This window comes from Excalfactoria chinensis, chromosome 3 (assembly GCF_039878825.1).
Source record: "Excalfactoria chinensis isolate bCotChi1 chromosome 3, bCotChi1.hap2, whole genome shotgun sequence".
Lineage (NCBI taxonomy): Eukaryota > Metazoa > Chordata > Aves > Galliformes > Phasianidae > Excalfactoria > Excalfactoria chinensis.
In genome coordinates, this window is record NC_092827.1 from 77331537 (window position 1) to 77357222 (window position 25686).

At 37.2% G+C, this 25686-nt stretch overlaps 2 protein-coding genes across 2 annotated transcripts in view; both read right to left on the reverse strand.

Moving 5' to 3' along the window:
* The window catches only part of BTBD9 (BTB domain containing 9), a 101468-nt gene extending 90262 nt beyond the window's left edge, over window positions 1-11206 (reverse strand). The window contains exons 1-5 of the mRNA XM_072331403.1: window positions 11119-11206; window positions 9224-9391; window positions 3873-4083; window positions 2470-2833; window positions 510-774 (exon numbers count right to left, since the gene is read on the reverse strand). Of these exons, the coding sequence (XP_072187504.1) occupies window positions 510-774; window positions 2470-2833; window positions 3873-4083; window positions 9224-9305 (922 nt within the window). The 5' untranslated portion in view covers window positions 9306-9391; window positions 11119-11206. The remainder of the gene's footprint in view (window positions 1-509; window positions 775-2469; window positions 2834-3872; window positions 4084-9223; window positions 9392-11118) is intronic.
* Window positions 11207-12543: 1337 nt separating this feature from the next.
* On the reverse strand, window positions 12544-18827 carry GLO1 (glyoxalase I). The gene is made up of 6 exons (XM_072331866.1): window positions 18655-18827; window positions 17612-17694; window positions 16820-16960; window positions 15978-16045; window positions 14832-14921; window positions 12544-13703 (listed from the first exon to the last, which is right to left on the reverse strand). The coding sequence occupies exons 1-6, from the start codon at window positions 18724-18726 to the stop codon at window positions 13615-13617; spliced, it is 543 nt and encodes a 180-aa protein (XP_072187967.1). The 5' UTR covers window positions 18727-18827; the 3' UTR covers window positions 12544-13614.
* Between the last annotated feature and the right edge of the window lie 6859 nt (window positions 18828-25686).

Sequence of the window (25686 nt, forward strand, 5' to 3'; positions counted from 1 at the left end):
CTTCACAAAGCTCAGCATTAGATATTCTTGTTGAATTAACAGTGAGCACAAATAAGGGAAACTAAACAAAAGGCTTTTCATGCTTTTTTTGTTGTCTTTTTTTTTTTTTTTTTTTTTTCCCCAAATTGTTTCCATTAAGTAATTCAGAAAATCTGTTTATGCTATTGGGGCAAACACGTAAACAGTAAAAAGAAACAAAACAACAATATTGGAGAAAAGATGGATGTTTTCATAAACAAGTCAGCATCAATGTAAAACCACTGAAATTCCATTTAGCACGCAACAAATCATTTTTTCCCTCCAAAGATTTTCTACTACAGTAACAATTCCTGAAGGAAAACACGTTCTTAAAACAAAGAACAATTCCTGAGATGCAAGCCAAGAAAACATGCTGACTAATGTTATTTCCCATTTGAAGAATAAAAACTCAAAGAACAAATTAATCATACCTTCCAGACAACTACAGTACAGGAGACACTAAAGGAGAGAAAAAACATAAAAATGCTTACTTAACATGCCCCTGTAGTTGAGGTCCATGTCCCGACTCTCAGAACGAATCTTAATGGCATCAAGGATGGCATCGGGTGACAACAATCCAGAAGGTCTTACAACATTTAGCAGTTCTGTTAGACTCATTAGTGGCAAACGCACTGCTTGCATGATTTCAGCGTGGTTTTCCTTGGGGTTATGTTTACACCAATTCATCAAGGCTTGAAAAATGTCCTTCTCAGGAGCTGCAAAAGAGTCCCTCAGTACAATACTAAGAAGAGCAGCCTGGAAGAGCAGGAGAAAAAGAAAAAAAAAGAAAAAAAGTTTTGTTTGTTTCTTCCTTTCAACAGGTCATTTAAACTTGTAATTATTAGAAATAAACTCCAAGAGTGACTACTAGAAACAGCACATAGTAGAAGCAAAAGTCCCCTTAAGATTCCTGAAACCCAATTAAGTTTATCTGATGAACAAACAACAAAAAAATCCACATTAGTCTACAGTAATTGTACTATGAGTACTGCTCATCAAGACAACTTTCAGTTTCCGTACTGTTTTTATGCCTTGTTTTAGTTTCTTGTTGAAGATTCAATAAATCTCTAATAAAATACTAAGCAATATTATTTCTCATAGTGGAATAATAAGATGAAATGGAAACACGGAAAAAAAAAACAACTATTTTATTCCACGTTACATTAAATTATGTAAGTAAATTTAAGTTAATAAACAATGTAAGAACTAATTTGGGGATTCAGCAGTACAATTCAAAACATTCCTTTCAACTTATGCTGACATAACACAACTGAAGCAAAAGTGTCAACTGAGGTTTGGAATTACCTTTTTAAACCCTTTCTAATTACTTGGGCATCGTTATCCCTTTTCTCTTTCTTTTGGGACCACAGCAGGTAAAACCCTCAGTGACTCCTACTCATGCAAATAATCCACAGATAGCAAAATGAGGACAAAAAGAACTGAATGTATTTTGACTTTCACTTAGCAAGTAAAATAATTAGAAGTCTGCCTCTGAAAGGCACAAATCTCTTTTACATGCCAGGACTGATTACAACAAAGATTTCAGAAAGTATATGCCCTAGGAACTCAGATTTAATAAACTGATTATGACAGCCTATTGTAGGGAAAAAACATCCTTTCCCTACACAGTTAGTGAGTTAGTCAGCAAAGCAGAAATGTCTTGCACTTATTCAAGGCACAGATTCATCACAATTTTTACACTATCACTTCTAACACCTTTTTCTTTATAATTTTAGGTGTAATTAAGCTATCTTTCATTCAAGATAATTAGCTGCTCCACTTGAACAATACTTGAGAACATTAAACCACTGTTTTGCCTAGCTCAAAGACCATTCTGGTGAATGTGGAATAATTCAATAGCACAGAATTGCCTGAATCTTACACAAATATTTATGTATCTAACAACAACAAATATATTAAAACAAAATTAAAAAAATACACCTTGCAATACCATCATATTACATGATTTCAGACTGCACAAATAATTAGCAACATAAATCACATAAAACCTCAGGATACTGTAGCCTACACTGTGGAAAAGTGCCAATGACAGAGATTGCCTATATCAAGAAATGAATAAAATGGAGTACCTTCTATCTTCAAATCTTTACAACTACTGGGCAACATTCAGAAACCAAATAATAGTATTTCAAGGACAGATTAGAAAAAATACAAGGTAAGATAAAGTTGCCTGTACCCAGCTACCAGAATATTCTTGTATTTAGCTACAGTGTGTGGTCAAATCTAAATATTTAAATAATTCAGAACAGATCACCAACGTTTTTACTTCATCTTGGGCTGAATATTTCCAATTGTTTCAGTCCCATGAATACTGAGTGATAACTGTTAACAAACTTACAAGCTTATATTTTACACCATTAGTATTTCATCATAAAATGTACACAAATAGAAATTAATAATCCCAAGGAAAAATGCAAACAAAAACTATACCTTAGAAAGTGACAAGAAGCCTTCACTGGAGAGTACCTCCTGAGCATTTCTATCCATGAACATACAGCACATACAAGTTAATTTGGGAAGGGAATAAAGACTGGCAACATCAAAAGTCATACAAACATTCTGAATATTAAGTATGGTGCAAAGATAATCAGATGTGGAATCCTCCAGTTCTGGAAACCCATACTTATGTGCCAGGCTTAGGAAGTCTAGGAGAACCTCCTCTTTCTCATCTCGTAGTGTGGCACGACCAGTGTAAATATATTTCATCAGCATGGCAAAAGCTTCTGCAGTTGTGTCCTGAAGAGGAATTTCTGCTTCAGGCTGAGATTCTCTCATTCCACCATACAGTAATGCTCTACAAGGAAGACAAAATTTGAGAAACTTACAACCTAGAAATATCTGTTTGTTAATAAAACACAAAAAAATAAACAAAAAAACATACAAAACGTAGAGAAACAAAATATCAAGTAACAACACAGGGGATGCACTTCTAGAAGCTACAAATGAAAAAGCCTTATATAAGTCATTTTTCAGCTGACCACTGAAAACAGTGCAGAGGAAAAAATAATATTCTAATGCATTGTGCTTTTATTCTATGGAACAATTGCTCTGTCTCCACTTTGAGCAATAATTGCAAAGCAGAAACTCTGTTGGGCTTTCTGTTGTTACTGATTTTTTGTTTGTTTGGTTTTAAATAGTGCTAACAGTGAGGAAGAACAAAAAAAAGAAAAATGGCAGAAACAAATGAAACAACTTGTTCATCACCATAACAGCTGTGGTGGATTAAAGTAAGGAATAAAGGATCGAGAATACACCCATAATCTGTTGGATTTTGTTTTGTTTTCTTTTTAAAGTGTGATATATGGCTTGAACATAATTTGCTCTCATGCTTTGGTTTTGTCAGAGGAGTATGTTATTAACTAAATTAGAACGTAAATTCATAATAATCTTTTTCCAGAAAAGTAATTCTATTTAGAGTTGAAAAGACCCAGATCTTTAAAATAAGATGCGTTACTATTATTCCTAGTTTTAAAATACTCTAACCTGAATCGAACAGACATTTTCAAATACTTGATTTCAACACTCCAAAAGTAAACTTCTGACAAATATGGTCCACTGTACAGCAGAACTTTTCTGTTTCAAAGTTATTTTTCTCCTGAATTTATGAAAATAACTTCAAAGTCCAATTTAATGAAGGTCAAAAGAATAACATCATGACATGGTATTTATCTTCTTATATCTGGACACAATGATTTGATGTGCTGGGAAACATTCACATAGAAAAGGTCACACTCAATGGACAGATGATTACACACTGAAAAGTTCATGGAGAAACAATGTTTATCTTATCTGCATGAAAATTTGCAGTGAGCCTGACAAAAGCTATGCTTCACCTGAAATAATGGCACCTCGCAGCCAGGATTACTCTGTGTGCTGGAAAACGTTTCTTTTCCACGATAAAAGTAACGTCGCTATATTCTTCCCCATTCATCAGAGCGCCGATATGCTCCGACAGAATGTGAACGTGGTCAATCTCCCCAACAGCGGTGTAAGGACGAAGTGGATGGCTGTTACTCATCTTGGAGGAATGATGATATTGATAGCCTACAGAGAAAAAGGAAATAACTACTATAAAGGGCACGAATATTTAGAAATAGCAGTGATGAAAAGTGCAGTTATGAGAAAAAAAAAAACAAAACTAGTGTAAGCTGTCTATGATTCACATATTTATTACAAGGAAAATGAAACTAAGAGCTTTTCTATTCAAGGTAATTTATAACAGGTCTCAGGGCAGACCGTATCAACAACTCTAGTCAAAAATATTGCAGAGAATTCCATCATCGTGCTCCTCCATTAATCCATCTACTTAAAAAAAGTTAAACCAAAATGAATAAAAATTAACCCATTTTAATTACTATCACCATTATAAACAACATTTTCTGTCTGAATTAAAAAGCAGATTATTAACAGAGAAAAGAGTGAGCTGACCAATTTAACTTCATCTCAACTCTGAAGCCTCTACTAAAATCATTGATGAGTAAAACCAACAGTGTTTGTAAGCCATTCTTGAAGAATTCCAACCAACTTTCCAGAACTGGAACAATATAACTGTTCAAAGTTATGCCCAATGCTTTAATAAGTCTCAGCGGCAAGAGCATCCAGAGGACTACTTCGGTCTTAAATCAGGTTTTCTTGTCAACATTCAGTTTACCTTTCAACAAAAAAGGTCAGCTCCCTCACATAATAATCACCTGTATTTTCAGTGTCACTTCCTGTGCCATAACAATGGATCACTTTCCTAAATGGGCACATTTTTCGTGCTAGAGTAAGATGGTGTGCACAGAAAATGAAACCATATACTGCATGCAGCTAACACATTAATCTTCTATGTGAAATACTCATGAAATGAATGCATTTTAGCCATATTTTGAAGTATAATCAGAAAATGCATGTCTGTTTCCAGGTATTTTTACAGAACACAGAAAGAAAAACACATGGATAGGAGATAACATATTATTCGTACTTCAAAACACCTAGAAACTCTTAACACAAAATCAAGATATCACAGAAACACCATTTTGAAGAACTTTAAACTAAACTAGAAAAAGTGCTAGAGATAGCAAATCAGATTGGAGAAAAATATAGCACAGTAAATTGATGACAGATCACAGCATGAGTAGGAGCAGAACCCAGCTTCCCTCGGGCTGTCTGCCATTTGAATTCAAAGCTGTATGCCTGCAGAGACATTACAATGTGGAACAAGCAATACTGGCCAAGGCACTCGAGGCAGTCTAGCCATAACTGTATGAATTTATTCTTCTACCTTGAAATAAAAATTTTTTTTTTTACATCTTCCCCCCCCCAGACCCAATAACATAACAGTTCCTCCATTTGCACTGGTTAATTTAGTTATTTAAAGTAATGCTGCACTAAAGTGATCTATGCAACAGATCCAATTCTAATAACATTTGCTTTGTAACAAGCAAGATTAACTTAATTCACATCAATCAAGCTGCAACCAGCAACGGTATTTATCACAGCATAATTACTTGAGAATGCATAGACAACAGTGAAATTGAAATGTCCTCAAATTGTAAAACCTTTTATTACACTAAAGGAGCAAACAAAAGCATGTGTTTGTTACTCAGTTACAAATCAAAAGCTTCCATATTCCTTCATAACTTCCATGTCTGTTAAGTCTGTAAATACTGTTGTTGATCTTCATTGCTATGCACAATAGCCAGGCAACCTGACTAAATACAAATTACATGCATATTATCAAACAATACATACTCTCCTCTCCTGCTAGTTCCACTTATCATTAATTAGAGAATTTCATTTAAGATGCTACATGCATGTATTAGGAGAGGCACATTTTGGTTTTAAAATCTGTTTTACTTTCATTTTCTCTACATTATACTTTTTTACTCATCCCCATTTGCGTTTTTGGTTTTTTTTTCGTTGTTGTTTTTTCCTGTAAAATTGAGAATTGATGCTGCTTGAATAAAACTGAAAGACAATAAAAGTGCTAAAATAAGAAAAAGCCATAAAAGCCATTGGCTGCACAATCACTTTGTTTGCTGTATCTTCAGGTTTTGTCATATGCTAAGAGGGCAAAGAGCCCAAGGAAAATTGTTCCCATTTCAGAGAAATGAATAAAGAAGAAACAGAATCAAAATAACACTTCCCTGCTAAGGGTACAGAAACCTACCTCTAAACAAGCATAGTGTCTGAGCTGGGGGCATTTGCTAGTAAGCTGATAATGACAGTCTGATACCAACATCCTGGACTAATGCAAGTGATGAAAGTAGAAATTTTAAAGTTCTTTTGCGTCAGACGTAAACTGAGTTTGTTTCACAGATGTTCAGTGCTCCCCACACTGCTGGGATGATTCATTATTCTAGATTACTAGTTTCAAATTGATCACTGAACCTACAGGATACAAAAACAGCTACAAGCCCTGGCTGAGCAGCCGTTCAAATGCTTGGTGATGCAGAGGGTTGAAAACTTATGGGTCTGAGAGCTATGCATGTGCTTTATATACTTTCCATGGATAACACTAGTATACTGAAGAACTCAAATTTATTTGCCCATTTACTACACATTTCTAATGCAAGTTTCATCAGTACTCCACACAAAGCAGCACTGTATGAGAGCAGCCTTGTCTTTGAAATGTAGAACCAAATATTACATGACCTCAGATCCTCCCAGGCTGGATTATTTAGAGGCGTTCATACAGCCAGCCCTTGTTTGAGGAAGTAATATACCAATTTAGCTGTGGCAAGTTGCTATGAGCTTACCTGCATACTTAAACTTTACAACCAGCACTCCTGCTTGTAACTCAGAGTTTTAAATACAATAAAAAAAAGACAGAAACTGCCTGGAGCTTGTCAAAATCCTTTATGATATACTCTCCAACATCATCTGTAATCACTGACATCCCATTCAGATACACGCACTTGCTTTTCCTTATGATCAAAGAAGAACATTTAACAAACTGCAGATAAAAGGCCAAGCCATTTATAAACCTCTCACTAGCACTATAACCTAATTTCCAGGAGCTATTAAAAGTTAATCACGTGCTTCAGAAGTCAGCTGCTGCAGCTTTATTCATGCCAAAGATATAGGTTAAGTACAGCAATCTCAGTAAGTTTGAGGACCTATTAACACTGAAATGATTTTAAACTGCACCTATGAGATTAGAAAGGTCTACAAATCTCAGAACTGAAACAGAAGACCTACTCCCTGGTGGCCATCTTCAGTAGTAAGCGTGGAAAAACTGTGGCCTAGTATGCATTGTATAACGTAGCATGCAATATTATAAAGTATGTCAAGGTTAGAAAGAAAATGCCAAGTCAGTTTTCAGCTTGCTAAATTCTCTTTTTAATAAATAATCTATAACGTTACAGCATGCAATACCATGATCTACAAAACACAACAACATAAACCACAATGACTTCTTGACTAAACTACTCCAGAACCAGAACTGCCACAAAGACCAACACAATGTCACCTCCCCTGCCATTTGGGCTATCATTAAAGACAGCCCTCTGAAAAACAGCACTGTTTCACTCAAAAAGAAGAAGAAATACTTTTATAGTACACAGAAAAAAGGATATAAGAAATTGTCTGTGAATGCATTGAAATTTCTTTTTTTTTTACGTTAAAAAATTAATTAATTAAAAAACATCAAAACTACTAGAAGTTTAAAAATAGTTTTATGTATACACATATACACTATATATACTATATATAAATACTAACAAGGAGAAAATGCAACCAAAATAACATCCATGTTCCAAAAAAAAAATTCTTCAAATTGAAGTACATTCAGTTTGCAAAGAATTTCAGTTTACACACGTAAAGCTCTCATAAGCACCAGGAGTAAAACAAGTAGTTCTATGGGTTGATGCAAGCCCACAAAGCTATGAAAGCCTATTCACTGTTTCTTTTAGCTTCACAACAGGAGAAAGGATTGATGTGCTATTGATAGATGTGATATTTAGAATTTGGTTGCAAATATTATTAATTTACTCTGTAACATCAACATCAGGAAAAATGCAATTTGACACTGAAGCAGATGTCAAGTAATACCTCTGAGGAAAAAAAGAATCCTTCTATTACTAATTCTCTACACTTTTCATCCTTTTACTTTGATACAATATTTCCAGTCTTTGTTCTGTACAGTTCTGAGGTTTTCCATAATGTCACCCAGAGAATCAAGCCACCCTATATTACGAGTCACCAGAAAACAAGTGTTAAAAGGGCCTTTAGAAAGAAAATGGAAAAATATGCTGTATTTATATTAATGCCCCCCAACTTGAAAAACACACAAACCCAAACAAAAACAATGACTCAAACACCAGGAAGAAAATGTTTTAATCAAGATAATCCCTAAGCAGAAAACGTCCTGCATTTTGGAACACTGCTGATTAATCAGATCTCACATGTTTTCGACTTTCCTGATCTTATTAATGTGTCATTCTGATACTTAGAAAAATTAAGTCTCAAGTCACAATGCTGCAGAACAAAAAAAGTTACCCACAACACTACAATATTGTATATCACATTGACTTATATGTGAACAGCTCACACTGTCACTGATTCAAAAGCTAACTAAATGAGTATAATTGGAATGAATCTGTATGAGATCTCCATAATGCACATAATAGTTAAAAAAAAAAAAAAGTAAATTCTAACTTTAATTAAAATCTTCATATTATATTAACTAACTAACTTGGCATATTAGTAACTACCTCTGCATGTCCAAGGAACTAACTGGCCCTACTTATCCAATACACAACAATAACATACTCCACAAAGTTTGAATTCAGAGACTCAGAATATGAAAAGCCAAATAAATGAAATTCCCAGAACTTTTTAAGTCATCTCCAACCCTTCTTTGGGGAAATAATTAAAAGAAAACTGGATGTTAAGTCTATTTACCATGCCTTTCAATGACAGCATCAGTACCAAAAACGTTCTTACTTCAAAAATATGGACATTTACATCTCACTCTGCCTTTCAGTTCTCAAGCATCGCTGTGCTACCGTTTTGCACTCTGCTTAGAGAGATATTCCTCAGATTGGACAACAAAAATAAGTTTAGCTACATGCAAAGAACGATGTAGTAGGATTTATTAAAACTCGTGTGAAATCAATATTAATGCCCTTGATGTGACATGACTAAAATAGCATATAACTAAATCCTTAAGTCTCTCGGGAAAATATATTGGTGTACTCACCAGTAAAGCTCTCTGAAGGCCTACAATGGACGTAGCCTGTGGGCAGGTGACCAACTTCTTGAAAATTAGGGTTTTTTGCCATTCTGAACAACTGCTGGATGGAACAGCAAGCTCATAGAAACACTAGTCAGCAACATCCAGCTGCATAGTAACAACTGTACCATATTCCTGAAACAATGCACGAAATATATCATTAAAAAGAGGTGGCATGTGGCAACAAACGTTAAGAATACTTCTGTATTCTATGGGAAATCTTTAAGAACCATTACACCACAACATTAGAAGTCTCTTTTCCTTTTTTTAAAAAAAGTCATTTAATTTTGATAATACTTTTTTTTTTTTTTTTTTAACCAAAAAAGCAAGAATTCATTTTCTCATTATAAGGAACAAAAACAGTGATCATATTGTTTCTCCATATGAGTCTCTTAATTAAACCACTTCTATGCAAAGCTTATCAAACAAACATTATTCCCCAAACATCCTGTAATTGGCCTTGTATAGCGCAAAGTGGAAGGCAGGAGGTGGCTGGTTTTTGTTTGGTTGTGGGGTTTCAGGTCTCGGGGTTAAGATAGGGATGCCATCCAGAGAGAGCTGGACAGGCTCAAAAAGTGGGCACACAATAAGCTAATGAGATTCACTAAGGCCAAGTGCAAGCTGTTGCACTTGGGTTAGGGCAATCCCACATTTGTCTAAGGAGTGGCAGAAGAATTCCTTTCGAGTAGCTCTGCTGCGAAGGACTTGGGGATCCTAATGGACAAAAAGCTGGACATGAACCAGCAGTGTGCTCCTGCAGCCTGGAAGGCCAACTGTAAAAAAGGGGTGGCCAACAGGGAGAAAGAGGTGATTGTCCCCCTCTACTCTGCCCTTGTGAGGTCCAATCTGGGGTACTGCATCCAGGTCTGGGGCCCTCAGCACAAGAAAGACCTAGAGCTGTTGGAATGGGTCCAGAGGACGGCCACAGAGATAATCAAAAGGCTGGAGCACCTCTCCTATGAAGAAAGGCTAAAGGAGTTGAGCTTGTTTAGCTTGTAGAAGACAGGCTCTGGGAAAACCTCACTGCAGTCTTCCAGTACTTGAAGGAAACTTATAAACAAGAGGGAGACCAACATTTTAGGCACAGAGAGAATGCTCACCTTAAAGCTTAAAACACAAACAAAAAGTTCAGTGACAGCAGCACAGCACCTTTGGGACAGGTCTGTGCACTGAGCTTTAAAAGCAGTGTTAACAAAGGGCATTTCTGGGAAAGTAAGATTACTGCTGCACTGAGAACAATTTAACACTCCAACTTTTTTATTATTTGATAACACAATGACTTAAGTCAATCGTTATTTGAATGAGTCATAGCAGGGCACAGTTTGCAGTAACAGCTTGTACTATGAACCCAACAGAGCCTGATAAAGCACTGCGTGCTATCACCACGCAAACACGTCGAGCTAACTTAAGAAGAAAGCTACAGCACAGCACCGATAAGCACTGCGGGCAGGAGTGCCACACGCTGAGCATCTGCCAAGGTCACACCCGAAGCAACTCGGGGCAAAGCGACCCCGGAGCCGCGGTTCCTCACTGAGGGCTCTCGGAGGCCGCGCAGTCGGCAGCCACCCCGGGCCCACACAAATGATGCTCGGCTGACAGCTCGGCTCCCAGCGAACTCAGCGCTTCCCTGCGAAACCCCCGCGCTGGTCGCACCCTCAGTGCACCCGGTGCCACTGAGCACTGCGCTGCCGCCGGGCCCGGGCAGTCAGCATCGGCGGGTACGGCCGACACTGCCGCTGAAGGGCCGGAGCCCGCCACAAGGAAAGCCCCGGGAGCCGCCCGACCACTACGAGCGCTGCTCAGGCGGGAGGCGAAGCCACCACGTCCTCAACCACCAGACCGTAAACATCCCCTCCACTCACCAGCCCCAACGACGACCAGGCCTCCACCCTCCTCAACCCGGCGCCTCCGCAACGTCAGTCGCTGCGATGACGTCATCAGTAACCGCCGCCGTCCTCCTGCGTGCTGACGTAGGCGGGCGGGACTGCTGTGGAGAGGGGTTGTGGGACGGTGAGCGTCAGCTTGTGCTTGCAAGGCTCCTGGGAATCCGCTTGTACATTCGCACATCGCCGTGAGGTGTTGGCACGGGCTGCACAGGGAGGTGGTGCAGTCACCGTCCCTGGAGGTGTTCAAGAGCTGTGTGGATGTGGCACTGAGGGACGTGGTCAGTGGGCACGGTGGGGGTGGGCTGGCAGTTGGACCAGGTGATCTTAGAGGTCTTTTCCTACCTTAATGATTCTGTGATTTTATGAACTGCTTGAAATCAGCAAAAGCTCTTTCTGTCTATAAAGAGAATGTGAATTTGTCTCACAAATGCACAACTGCCATTTAATTCAGTGCTTTATTTCCTAAAATCAATAATATAAATTCCACAAGATCTCCCATATTAATACTAAGCAGAGAACATTAAGTTGAGGCTACAGCTTCCTGTGTAGCTGCCTACTGAACTACACACACACACCCTTAGACACAGAAATGTGCAGTCTACAAACCATTCCTCTTAATTACTGGATTCCATCTAATTGTGTCAATAGCATTTCCAGTCACACCTGTGCTTTGAAGTGTCACAAAACACACTGGAGTAAAATACAGTATGTAGATAAAATACAAACTACTCAACTCTTTACAGGGGTAGATGGTGCCAGGACAAGGGGGAATGGTTTTATGTTAAGGGAAGGAAGATTTAGGTTGGATACCAGGGAATTTTTTTACAGAGAGCAGTGAGGTGCTGGAACAGGCTGCCCAGAGAGGCTGTGGATGCCCCATTTCTGGAGGTGTTCAAGGCCAGGTTGGATGGGGCCGTAGGCATCCTGGTCTAGTATTTGATATGAAGGTTGGCAGCTCAGTAGAAGCATGTAGCATATTTTACTTGTTTCCAAATGAAAACAATATTTTGCATTAACTTTACTGATTTTTCATGTGTAGCTCAAAAGGTCTGTTGTTACGCTGAGGTGTACAGAATTAAGCATTTTTCAGACAAGGAGACAGGACAATAGTACTTACTATTTGTCACTAGTATCTACATTATTAAATGCAATACTTTCTACACTTCTCTTTTAACTGAATAGTAAGGGAATTATTGAACAAGTTAATGAAAACTCTGCGCATTATCATTAAGTATCCTGCTAATCAAGTTATCTTCACAACTGTATTCCCAACAAATATTATATCCTTCATGACCAGGTTTCCCCTCAAAAAATAAATAAATCCATGGACCAAAATAAACAGTGTTTTGTTTACCTAGGATTCAAGAATTAGCAAAGACACATGTCATACTGCTTTAGAAATGACTTTTCATCAGCGCTTTATTTCAAAGTGAATTGCAATGCCATTTCACTATCCAATAGTCACATAACTGAAGACTCAGCAGGAGTTACATGCCACTAGGAAGAATCACAATAAAACAGTGCAGAGAAATTTCATTTGGTTTTGCTAACCAAAACTTGGCAAGTTTTCCACTCTTCATACAAATATACAAGTATAATTTCAGTCACCATCACCGGCTTTGAGGGGGCAGATCAAAATGCCTGCTAGTAGGAAGCTATTTTAGATACTCTTTCTCATTACATTCCTAAAACAGAATTGTACAGAGCCTGTAAGTGGAATACAGCCCCAGACTTGCATCAGAACACAAATTATGAACAAGTTCCTTCTAGTGTTGGAAGAGACAAAGAGCGCCACTGTCAGTTAAGATCTATGAGACCTCTTTTGTTGACTGGCAATCAGCAGACAGAAGTTTAACTACTGAATTCTTCCTGCTGGACTAATTAACTGCCTCTACAAAGCTTCTTGTTCCAGGAAAAGCTGTTTAAGTCTGGTCAATGAAGGGTTTTGCTTGGGATAACATAATTCACTTTCACAAACATGCTGCTACTCAAGTAAGAAGTCTTGATATTTTATTTTCTAGTATACAGGGAAGTGCACAAAGCCTTCAGGATATCTTTGACTTCATTAAAAAAAAAACAAAAAACAAAACCAAACACAAAAAACCCATATGCTCCTCGCTGAAGCTCATGAGCAGTAATTCAGGACTTTTTGTTTGTTAACTTATATTAGGTAGTGTGAAATGAAATAAACTTCAGGTCGTGTGTCTTAGAGAGATTAGTGAAATATTGGTAGAATCTGTTCAAGGGCAGAGTACGTATCTGTGCTCTTAAAAAGATGGGTAAGGATTCCTAATCAGAAGCAAATTGCAGTGGCATCACAGGAGAACAGAAGGGAGACCTCAGGATAACTTCAGAAGAAAATCCGAACATGATTGATTCCTCTCCATTAAGCAAGAATTTTACAAATACTGTTATAGATTTTCTCCAGGGAACTGAAAGTTTGTATTTCTTATACAGTACATTTCCTTAGATCTAAGTGAGAGTCACCATATGTTTAGGATTCAAAATTTCAATCCAGTAGCCATCAGGATCCTGGACAAATGCAATTCCTTTCATTTTACCTATTGGGAAAAAAACAGAAGAAATGATGAACACAAGATAAAGGTAAGGCCATATGACTAAATCTTAATGTCAAATGCAGGTACTTTCAACTTCTTTCCTTTTGTATGAGTATTAATTCAACTTTAGAAAGCTACTTCTGAAAACATCCAGGCTAGCTTTTAATCACAACTAGACCTTTGTGTACTAAACTGTTAATCTGATACTTAATAAAGCTGCACTGTAAAGTCATTATGAAATCCAATCTTTTGTTCATTTATTTTTCAATTTTTTTAAACCCCTGCAAATGTTCATCCTCTAATTTTGGAAAAAATATTTTTGTGTTCCAGGATGTTTTGCTAAACTGTTCTGCTGGTATAAAGTTCTTTGTTCCTCAGCCCTGTTCATTCCTGTCTACACAGCGAAGTTTTATGCACTACTAGTTTTTATTTGGTTACTCCCCATTCCCAATCTGGTTTACAGTACAAAGTTGCATTACTATTTGAAATAGAAGCGGAGTGCAGGAATGTTTTAAACTGCTGGTAAAAAATATTCTTCACGAAAATAGGGTCTCCAAAGCATTCTTCAACAGTGAATCGTGACAGCGTAGCTTAACATTTAATCTTAGCCACACAGTTTCAATTACACTTGCTCTATTAACCTGTTTACTGCAACGGAACCAATGTTAATACTTATTATATTCTAGTTATAAAAACTTCTGAGAGAATAGGAGCTGTGATTCAGTAATGTAGGGAAAAAAAATACCACGAACTCTCTCATCCAGCCCCACAAACAATGGATGTTAAATCCAAAACCTTTTCATCTTTGACTTTTGTTGCATCAGTTTAAATTCCTAATGTTAAAAAATGCTCTTTTAATTGTTTAATTTTTTATATATATTTTTTTTATATAAACAGACAGGATGATTTTGCATTGTCAGTTTTGTGCATTTGGTAAGAAGGAGCAAGGTTAGCAGGTTCTAGCACACTCTAGGGAGTGACAACTATAGAAATGTGTCTCTGAGATGTCCAGTACAAGAATCTACCAGGCACGGTATATTAAAAACAAACAACTGAAAAATACAAAACCAAACCAAACCAAAACAACACCAGCAAAAAAAATCCACATTTGTATTTCTGGTTAAGACGTACCATCATCTGGTTTCTTCACAAATTTCACTCCTAGTTCTTCGAACCTTTTACAAGCTTTATTAACATCAGGGACAGCAATTCCAATGTGCCCTGTAAAACAGGGTAAAGACAGTAAAGTACACTGTAAGTATTTCTATGCGATTGAGGAAAAAGTTTGCTCAGCAGCTCATCATCTGCAATAAGTTCTTATGCTTATACAAAAGGTATGATGAACTCAAGAAAATTATTGCTTCCAGAAAGATCATTTCAGATCTTAACAATATCTTCCTTGTGAAAGTTGGCTTTTTAATAATGATTTTAAAACAGGAACTTTACAGTTACAATAGCTCATGTCATTTGGATAAGAAGATTATTTTTTACCTACTGTGGATAAGTTATTCAAACTATTTTATCTGTATCTCTGTTCTAGAGACACACCTACGTAACAGGATTTTGTTGCGTTTGCTTAGTTCAGTAGTGCAAAGCGTTCATTATTAGTGCTGTATTTGTAGATACTAACAGCTGCACCTTGCGAGGCCTGAACTTACAAATAATTTCAGTTTTAAATGTCAAGTGGCTATATTGAGTACAAGACTTAATTCACATACCAATGACCTTTCAAAGCACTCAAAATATCATGTTGAGCCACATGGACACTATCCTTGGTGCTACAGATGAATTCTTCTAGCTTAAAAGATGTAACCAGCGCATTACAAAACAGAAATCCAAATTTATAATCAATCTGAACATCGTTATAATCCAATATGCAAGAACAATTATTGAACTTCATTGAGTAGTTAGTATTAAAATATGATTACTTGACAAAAAATTAGGTTTATAACAAGTTTAACTGTGGTTCTTTACTCTGAAACATGTTTACCTCTTTTTATGAGTTTTCATGCATCCATGCTGGAAGAAGTAAATTAAGGATGCCGGCAGCACTTATACTTCAAAGTAACTTACTAGAAAAGTCTTTTTGCCTATACAAATTTTACAAGATTACAAATCTCCCCTAAAATAAAGTCTTACTTAACCTTTGCATTGATTTCACACAGATGTTTTATAAAGAGAAAAGTGAACCTCCATTTTTCCCTAATACACAAAACTGTAAGTCAAAGCACAGTAAGTCTAAGCATAAGAACAACATGCACTAAACAAAAGACCTACCAAATCCTCGGGGATCTGAATTGCCATTATGGTAGGACTGCTTTTCATCATTTTCAGTGCCCCAGTTACTGTAAAAAACAATTATTACACATTGAAGAAAAGAATCAAAACCAATTCTTGAGTGTGTAGCTGCCTCAGGAAGGCAGTTTGCTTCTTCTAAAAAACTGAGAACATCAATTGTTGGCTACATTCATTAAACTATCAAGACTTTCTCTTAACGCGGGTCTTGGAAATAGCCTTCAACGTAGACATCAGGGCTAATTCAGTCAAATTCATACCCTTCACTAGTACTCAGGTTCTACGTTTGAATGAGTTTGAGAAGCACTCCTATCTCATTCAGATTTCAAGGATGGTTCTGATGCATGGGTCATTTTACATATTAATCTAGACACGGAATGGTGAAGTAAGCTAAGCATGATGGCAGGGTATTTGTGAGAGCCTCTCTTTCTCCACACTTAATTACAATCATTAGTATTAACAAAATTTTCCAGTTCATATAAAGTGTTTTGACTTAATACCTCCTTATATTAGACATAAAAAGCAATAGTTAATCCATTACTGGGCTACTTCAGAGGATGCAAAAGAAGTTCTAACACTTTTGCTTCAATTCCACTGTTTCCCTCCCCAGGTGGGCAAACATTATTTGACATACTACTGTTCACCTTGTAGTATCTCTGGAAAGAGAAAGATTAAACTTGCCAAGTATCTAAGAATCTCAGCTATATTTTAAGGCTTATTATATAACAGTAAAGATGTTTCCACAGAAATTACCAACAGAACATAAACTCATCCACTTCCCTTAATTGCTGTTAAGTGTCACCTCTCGTTGTATTAGCACTTACTGTGTCAATTCAAGCGTAGCTTTTCTGGAGAAGGTCCAAGATGTTCTCTCAGCTTTATCTTTTGGAATATCGTTTTTATCTTCATAACCCAGGAAATACAGGGAGAACTTCATAGGAGGAAAGTCAAATTTTTGAAGCAGCCTACAAGGCAAAAATTATGTTGGAACACTAACTAGAAAAGATAACCACAAAGCCTGAAAATACAAATTGTTTCCCCAGTGGAAGAATTGCAGGTGTGATTTTTACCTTTCTGACTGCAATTCACATCTTAAAATAGCTACATTTTGAAGTCTCAAATGGAAACTTTCCAGCACACCTTATAAACCTATAAAAACTAGAAGAATCAGATGCTTAAAAGCAATCAGTAAATGAACAGCAAAACTAGAACAAAGGTTCAAGTCTGAAGCTGCCATTCTATTACCTTGTACAGATTTCCTCAGGAAGGACTAGCAAATAATTTCCAGGTTTACAGAAATGATTCTTATTTAAAAGCACTATTACAAAAGTTACCAGTTGAGAGTAGAATCAGGGAGGGAAAAGTTCTACAAGTTGTACGCTGATGATTAATGACCTACTTAAAAGAGGAAAAAAGAATCCTAGACAAAGCCACTTTTAATTCATTTGCAATTTAGGCATTAAATGTGCTGTGGAAGTTCTCAGAGATTGGCAGGCTACCCAACTTGGCACTAGCAAATAGGCCAGCACTGTTGCCATAGTTTATCAACGTAACAAAAACTTCTCATCAAAATGAAGAAACAACCAAAGTTATTGTGGTACACAACTTCCACTCACGTCATTCCAAGAACTCTTGTATAGAAATCCAGTGACTTCTTAGGATCCTTTACTCTTAACATTGTCTGCTGAAACATAAAATCCTGGGAGGGGGGAAAAAGGAAAAAAAGAGGTACTTTTATTACACATCAAAAACAATTTAATTGTGTGTCAGCAAAGATATCAGTTAATAATAGAAACCAAAACCAACAGGTCTAGAAGTAAAAAATACAGTACTACATACAATGTAAATATGGTATTCTACTTTAGAATATTCCAAGCTGGAAGGGACCCACAAGGATCACCAAGTCCAGCTCCTGGCTCCATGCAGCACCACCTAAAAATTAGGCCATACGGCTGAGAGCACTGTCCAAATGGTGACTGCCCAGCTCTCCACTTTGTCAATATCTCTTTACCCTTGAGGGAGTCAACAGCTTCTCCCAATTCAGTGTCATCCACAAACATCCTCAGTACACTTCCCAGAGCTGAAACTACATCACTGATGAAAACATTAAAGAGACTGGACACAAAACAGAGCCCTGCAGAACCCCACCAGCCCCATTCACTGCAGCCCTTTCAGCCCGAGCCATCGGCCACCAGTGATGGATTTAGAACAGTTTAAATGCTACTGCATGCTTCCCCTAAGAAAGCAGCTTATCTGCAGCAGCGGATAGGAAGTTAAGAGTCAAGGGGAGGAGAAGGCAGAGTATTTGTAACCCCGGACTTTGCCTCTGAAGGAATCGGAGACAATACCACAGAGAGCAGACACAATTCACTCTCCTGAGCTCCGGCTTAACCAAACACCAGCACATTCGCACAAGTGCTGATCCGGCCAAGCGTGCCACTGCAGGTCTGATTTCAGAACGAGTCGGAACCACCGCAGCAGCTGCACAGAGACAGCTGAAGTGGCCCGAGCTCACCGGAACCGCCTTCACCCGCCCAGCCCCATGCTGCAGCCCGGCCATCGCACGTCCGCACGCCAAACGGCAGTAGCACTGCCGGTGCTGCCACGGCCGCCGCAGCCCCCGCCGCCCGCAGCCCTGCGGAGCCCTGCTCCAGCCCACCTTCGTGCTGGGATCCGGTTCCGAGCAGGCCCCATAGGCAGCCTCGTCACTCAGGCCGCTCGGTTCCGCCATGTTGGACGCGGAGAAGAGGAGGTGGGAGGAGAAAGCAGTGCAAAAGCAGTGCAAAGGCGGTGCTCCGCCCCGCAGTCGCTCAGATGCCTGCAATGGATTCTCCACGTCTGAGCAGCCGCTGAGCAGCCAAATGGAATGGTGCTTTGCTTAGCGCTTCTTTCAGCACTTTAAGGAGTTTTCATAGCCCGGTGCTATGCCTTCACACCATAAGTCTAAAAACACATTTAACGTGTGGTTTAGTCCTTTGGGGAATTAGAGATGTCAGTTTCCACGTGTCATGAATATTGAGCAAAACAATAAAATAAAATAAAATAATTACACTTTTGTTAAGAAAAGTGGGACTGGACATGGCAGACGGCCACCCCTCCGCTTTACACCTTCCTCGGGCTGCCAAAGCCGAGCCGAACCACGCGCGAACGACGCTATAGTCGTTACGGGTGCCCCCTAACGGCCATCAGCGCCGCGCTGTGCCGCCCCATCCCGGAGGCAGGCGGGCTGGTAACAGCCCGGCGGGGCGGAAACTGGAGCTACCGAGTAACATCAAGACTTACTTTTCTTCATCCTTCTTTCCTTCTAGTCCTCCTGTCACGTTGCTGCTGCTCTAAAAGGGCCAGGAGCAAAGCTGAGCGAGAGTCATACGCTTGTCAACGGACGGGGGGTGTTGGTGAGCAAGGTAACAGTCGTTTGGAGTGATGTAGAGTAAACTAAGGATTTGAGTTACAAGGGGAAAGTGGAATGATGTTATGCCATGTTTGAAGTGCATGTCCAAGGGTGGGCTGGAAACCAGGGTAGGCAGCCAGCTGGAGCTCATGCTGAAGGGCACGATCATCTTCCACCATGCAGCCTTACACATGCATGTAACACCTGGTTGGCTATGCCTGTAGTTGGCTGCCTTAAGGCCTCATAAGAGCTGCTATGTAATCTGTGATACTTGTCTTAATCTTTTTGGTAGTAGTGCTCCAGGTAGAATGGCATTTTCAACATTTTTTTATCTGTTACTTTGAATATTTTTATAGGTTATGCACGTATTTATCCATTCTGACATCCTTGTGTTTTTAATGATGAAAATCTGATTTTTGTATCAAATCAAAAGAAAAGATATTAAGTAGTGATGTAGTAACACTGTAGAAATTAAATACTAACGCTGATGAAATACTACCCAACGTCCTCCATCCTAGATTTTATCTGAACTTGTGTGTGTTTAGGGTATCGTGTATGGTGGGGCATTCTGTTCGAAGTTCACTATCTATGTAAAAACACTGTTTTTTCCTTTTTTGATGAACTTCAGAATGGAGAATGTACAAGAAGATAATAATGAAAACTCCAACACCGCAGAAGATTCTGGGGCCAGTCATGTGGCAGAAGATAATACGGAGCAAAATGCCACTACAGAGGATTCTGTGCCTGCCCCTGTTGCACCAGCGGATGCTGGAGCCAAATCTGTTCAGCCTGCTCAACAAATACCAAACTCTTCTCCTTCCCAGGAGACTTTTAGTCCTATAGCCCGAAAGATGTCTAGGTTTTACCGAAGCTCTGCTGGAGTTCTATCCATGCAAGAAGTTTTAAGAGAAAAACAGGTTTAGTATTCAACATTAGGTCTTGACATAGATTACGTAGATTTCTGTAATTCTTTCTCAGATAATTAAATTCAGTTTATATGAATTGTTTCTCTTTTCCTTTTCTGTTTCCATTTTTTTTTTTTGTTTGTTTGTTTGTTCTTAATTATATCCAGTTTTCTTATTCCAGGTAGAAAGTGATGTGTGTAGAAAGTGATGTGTGTATCTGTTTGTAATGTTTTCAATATTTTAAGATTCTGTTTTAAAGTTGTAGTGGAAGGAGGCTGAAGATAATTACTGAATAATTTACACTGAAGCAAAACAGTACCCAGCTTGATTCCTGAAACTATTTATTGTCTGTAGATTATTTGGCATGATGTTATTACTGATATAGGCTGGTTTAGCAATGGAGATCACGATATCAATTTAAAGAACATTAATTAATTTAATAATGTAAATAAATATTAATTTAAATTAATATAAATTAATAAAAAAATAAATTAATTAATTTAATTTAATTTAATTTAATTTTGAAATATTTTTTGTGAAAAAGAAAACTAGTTAATATGGCACATAAATATATTAAGGTTGACTGTAGTATATTTAACATTTGCTTCTCCTTGCCATATCCTTTGTTGACTTCATGTTTTATAATAATTCATATTAATTTGGTATTTGGGTAGCCTCTGAATATACACATACTTCTGAAGAGTAAGGCAGTTATATATCTATACTACAAGACATTCAGTGTCTTGTCAATGGTGTTGCGATGGATTTATGTATATTTTGTTTGAAAGATGTTTAATGTTTTAGGCTCGATTCAGAGAAGCAAGAGAAAACCGAAAATCAAAAATCAATCCTTCATATAAATACATATTTGAAGTTCTCAGCATCAGGCTAGGTTTAGACTTACCAACTCTGGAAGAATTGATTTTGGATGTCCCTTCGGTGAGTGTTTTCTGTGAATGTGTTGAACTTCAATGATTAGTCAAAATGTGTAGCAGGTTACCCCTTTGATATGAAATGTTAATCATCATTTAGATCACTTCTGCTAGAAATTGGATTAATAAGGCATGCAGCTCATCTGGAGTGATACCTGACTAAATCATTCACCTTAGAAGAATTTTTTTCCCTTGGTTTTTGATAGCAGCTTTTTCTTCTTTCTTACCTCAAGGAAAGCTAATTTCTACCATTATTTTGACCCAGTGGATTCTTGTCATATCCACCAAGTTTCATTCTTTTCAGCCTAATGTTATTATATACTAAAAGTAATCATTTTTATTTGTAAAGCAAGACCTGATTGAAATGTCAAAGTTAAAAAAGAAGTGTAACTTCATAAAAATGTTTTGGGGGGAAAAAAAAAAAAGTTTTTTTAGTAAAAAGGGTGATGACTTTTAGCAACATTTAACTAATGTTGTTACATTTGAAAACACCTGTTAAATAATTTCCAGTTTTGAGTCCTTCAGTTATTTGTAAATGTTTAAAGGAATTTCACAGTGCTTAAACAAACAGGAGCAATCAGCTAAATTGTTCTTTTAGTGTCAAAACTCAGTATGTATGTATGTAAAATACAGCCCTTGTTATCTCTGATTGTATGATGTTATTGTTGGTTAGAGATTAGACTTAGCCTTCAAAGTTTAACCAGACATTATCAACTTTGATTAGATACTTCAGCTCTTCTGATACAAGCTGAATATATACTCATATTCAAAATTATTGTTCATTGTTTCTTTATTGATATTTACACATCATAAAATAGGTATAATCTTTTTTATTCTTATGCTTACACAACATCGAGGTGCTTTAAGCTTTGTCAGTTAACTGACGTTTTGTTTCTTTGCTGTTGATAAGTGGTATATAGTTTTAGATCATCCTAACTTCCTGTCAATTTACTGTCCTACACTAAGTTTCATTAACTCAGACACATAAGAATCTTTGGGATAGTGTGTGTGTGTTCTTACTTTCTCTTTTTATGAATCTTTTTCTTGTTTTGTCATTGACCTTTCAGCACTTTATCCATTTATTTTATATGTACTATGTATTACCAATTGACGGGGATTTATTTTTTTTCACACTTCTAACGCTGTTATCCCCTATTGCCCACTTAAAAAAAAAAACAAAACAAAAGTGCAGCGTACATTTCTAGATCTGGCTTGCTTATACTTTTATTTTTGCATAGTGTTGCCTTCTCAAATGAGCAGATTTGAATTATATCCACCCAGGTGTCACTCATTTTCCTACTTCAGTTCTAATTCAAGTGATGTATATGCTTATTTTTTGGAGGAAAAAAAACCACCAAACTTGCTTATAAAAAAAGAGTATCTAGAGGTTTATGTTTTGAGTTTGAATAGGTGATGCTTCTCCAGGCACATTTGCTAGCTAAATTTCTGACTGATTTCTTTTTAATGGGAAGGACTTCATTACCAAAGTAGAGAGCCCTTTAGTCAAATAGTTTGAATACCAAGTCACATCTTACTGAGTCAATCATTCTTACAGACAGTGGCGATGCCTGTGAAAGAAGGTACATTTTGAACAGATTAGTAGTCAGGAGGTTTATATTCTGGAACAGTCTCATCTCCTCCAGACCTTCTTTCAGTGCTTTTCAGGGCTTTTCAGCTATGTTCATTTCCTTTGGTCTGATTTTATCAGGAAATATCAGTTGCCTTATGTGTAATGTTTTTTACCTTTTTTACCACTGAATCTTACTTGTAAGGGTAGAGTTGCTAAAGCAGGATATGTCAGGTCATGTAAGTTTGCCTTGTGTACTTCTAAGTCTCTTCATGACCACTTAATTCAACTTGATACTTCAGACTTGCAGATCTGTAACAGTAACAGAATACCCTCTAGTTTCTCTGCACTACTGGTGGAGACTATGGATATATGATATACAGATATCTGGGCTAAGCCATCTGTGTGAGCAAGATAAGTAATCCAAGGCAATATTTCAACAATCTGTTGTTTCATAACTTCTCATAATATTTGAGTGTGAAGAGCACACACCATCAAAACCTGAGGCAGTACCATGGGCAAATGATGTTGCGTATGTTACAGCCACATAAAAAATAATGATTTGAGTAACAAGTATTCACTTGTTTTTTTGTTTTGTTTTAATTTTAATTCAACAGTTTGAAGCATTTGAATCATTTTTTGCCAAGGGAGGAAGTAAAGCATTGAAAATTTTCTATCAAGAAGGAGATGTACCAGGAATAGGTAACTTTTTAATAACATTAATACAGGCAGATGTAATAATACCATCTACTGTTAAATTTACTGTTAGCCAGAATAAAGAACAGTTTTTATTTGTTCAAAATTTTGCCATCTATTGCTATGAGGACTGAAAACACTTAACTGTAGATGCATATTGCTTCAAGTCAAATAGTTCAGAAAAAATTCAGTCAATTTCAACCATTTCTAGAAGGAAGCCTATAGAAACAGAAATTATTTTGAAATGTTAAAGTGTTTGCAAATATTTCTTTCAAAAGTTTTGCCCTCAATTAATTAGAAACTTATTTCATAAAATCTTTGGGGGACCAACTTTTCACACAATCTGATAGTGAGAGGACAAGGGGGAATGGCTTTAAACTAAAATGGGAGATTTAGGTTAAATGTTAGGAAGAAACTCTTTACCCAGATTGTGGCAAGGCACTGGAAAAGATTACCCAGAGAAGCTGTGGATTCTCCACCCCTGGAAGGTCTCAAGGGCAGGCTGGTGAAGCCCTGGGCAGTGTGAGCTGGTGGGAGGCAGCTGTACCCATGGCAGGGGAGTTGGGACAGGATGGACATTAAGGCCACTTCCAACCCAAACCATTCTATGATTCTATGATATTATCTGTCTGAATTTGCATCAACATTTATCGACATTTGAAAATGTTCAGTTTTAAGTAGAATTTGATGTCTAAAATGTGGTTATTGCAGTTTTGTATAAATGCACTCTGCATACTGCATATCTGCAGAATTACTTCAAAGTTCTGTGATTAAGAGTAACAAAAGTAATCCTTTCCTTCTAGCTGCAACTCTGGATAAAGTAGAATCAGCACTGAGGCCAATATTTTCATTTTGCTGATGCAGCTGTTATCTAATAGTGTGTAGAAATATGCTCTTTTGATTCAAAACTGCTAGGATAAAACAGAAGAGATGCAGTTGAGAAAGGTGTTTGGCCTGTGATGAGAACCTGGGGAGATTTTGACTGGTGTGAAAGTGATGTAAACAGAACGTGTAGTTCTGAGAAAGACCTTGTTAATTAGAGAAAGAGTAGCTGGAAAGAAATGAACTGGCCAGTCAGGGAGGTTGTGTAAGAAAGAATTTGTGAGTGGTTAGACAAATAACAAGGTACAGTGAGAAAAAGAACATAGAAACGATTAAATAATAGAATGGAAGTTTAGCAAGAGGATGCATAAGAAATAGTTAGTGCTATGAGAAACCTCAGAAACTATGTTGAAACTTTGAGAAGGAGCTGTAAATAAGAGAAAAGGAGGGAAAAAGGAAAAATTAGCAACTAGTCTTAATCACATGTTGCAGGTTGTTCTGCTTATTTTCTCTGAGTAAATTTTCTATGACTGTTACAATTTGTGACTCTTAACTTTTCAGATAAGAAGGATTATCTCTGCAACATATGTCTCATTTAATACTTATTTTTATAAAATACAGAAAATTGTTGCAACTAGTTATTTCTTACCTACTAGCAGAAGTACGTGTGGTCAGTCTGAAGGTTGTGAATCAAAGATTAATCTTATATAAATAGACTGTCACTTGGTAGGGTTAATAGTGAAAGCAATGCATGCAAAATGAGGAAAAAATAAAATCTACCAGTAATTACTTTGTAATTCATTTTCTTTGAGTGCATATATATATATATATATATATATATATATATATTTGGTCTTAACCTTAAAGCTCTATAATGCTGCCTTAATTTTTCTTACCGTTCTTACCGTTTGTCTGTTTTCCATATCCTGCTCTTTCTACTTTTCCTTCTTTCTGCCTCATACCTATCTAATTCCTTACTACTTGTTTTGCTATTTTTATTATTATTTTTTAATTATTTTTAGTATAATATCTTCGATAGGGTGAATGAAAATCAGCATATAATGCATCTTAGCCACCAGCAAATTACAAGATGATGGACCTGAGCAAATTCCCTCTTCAGTGTAGCACAATATACTGAAATTGATTTGTGAGGCATACATTGTATACTTGGTATAGATTTTTAACTGTGGAAGTTCAGCCATGGATTATTCCCGTTTTGCTTCCCTTACACACAGAAGATGAAAATAAGTGATTTCTGTGTTGAATTCTATTTCATTGTACTTCAAGCATTTTTTAATAATTCACACTAAAAATAAATAAATAAATAGTGACATCTATGAAATTCTTTTCAGAATGTGGTCGGACAATTCCAGGAGTT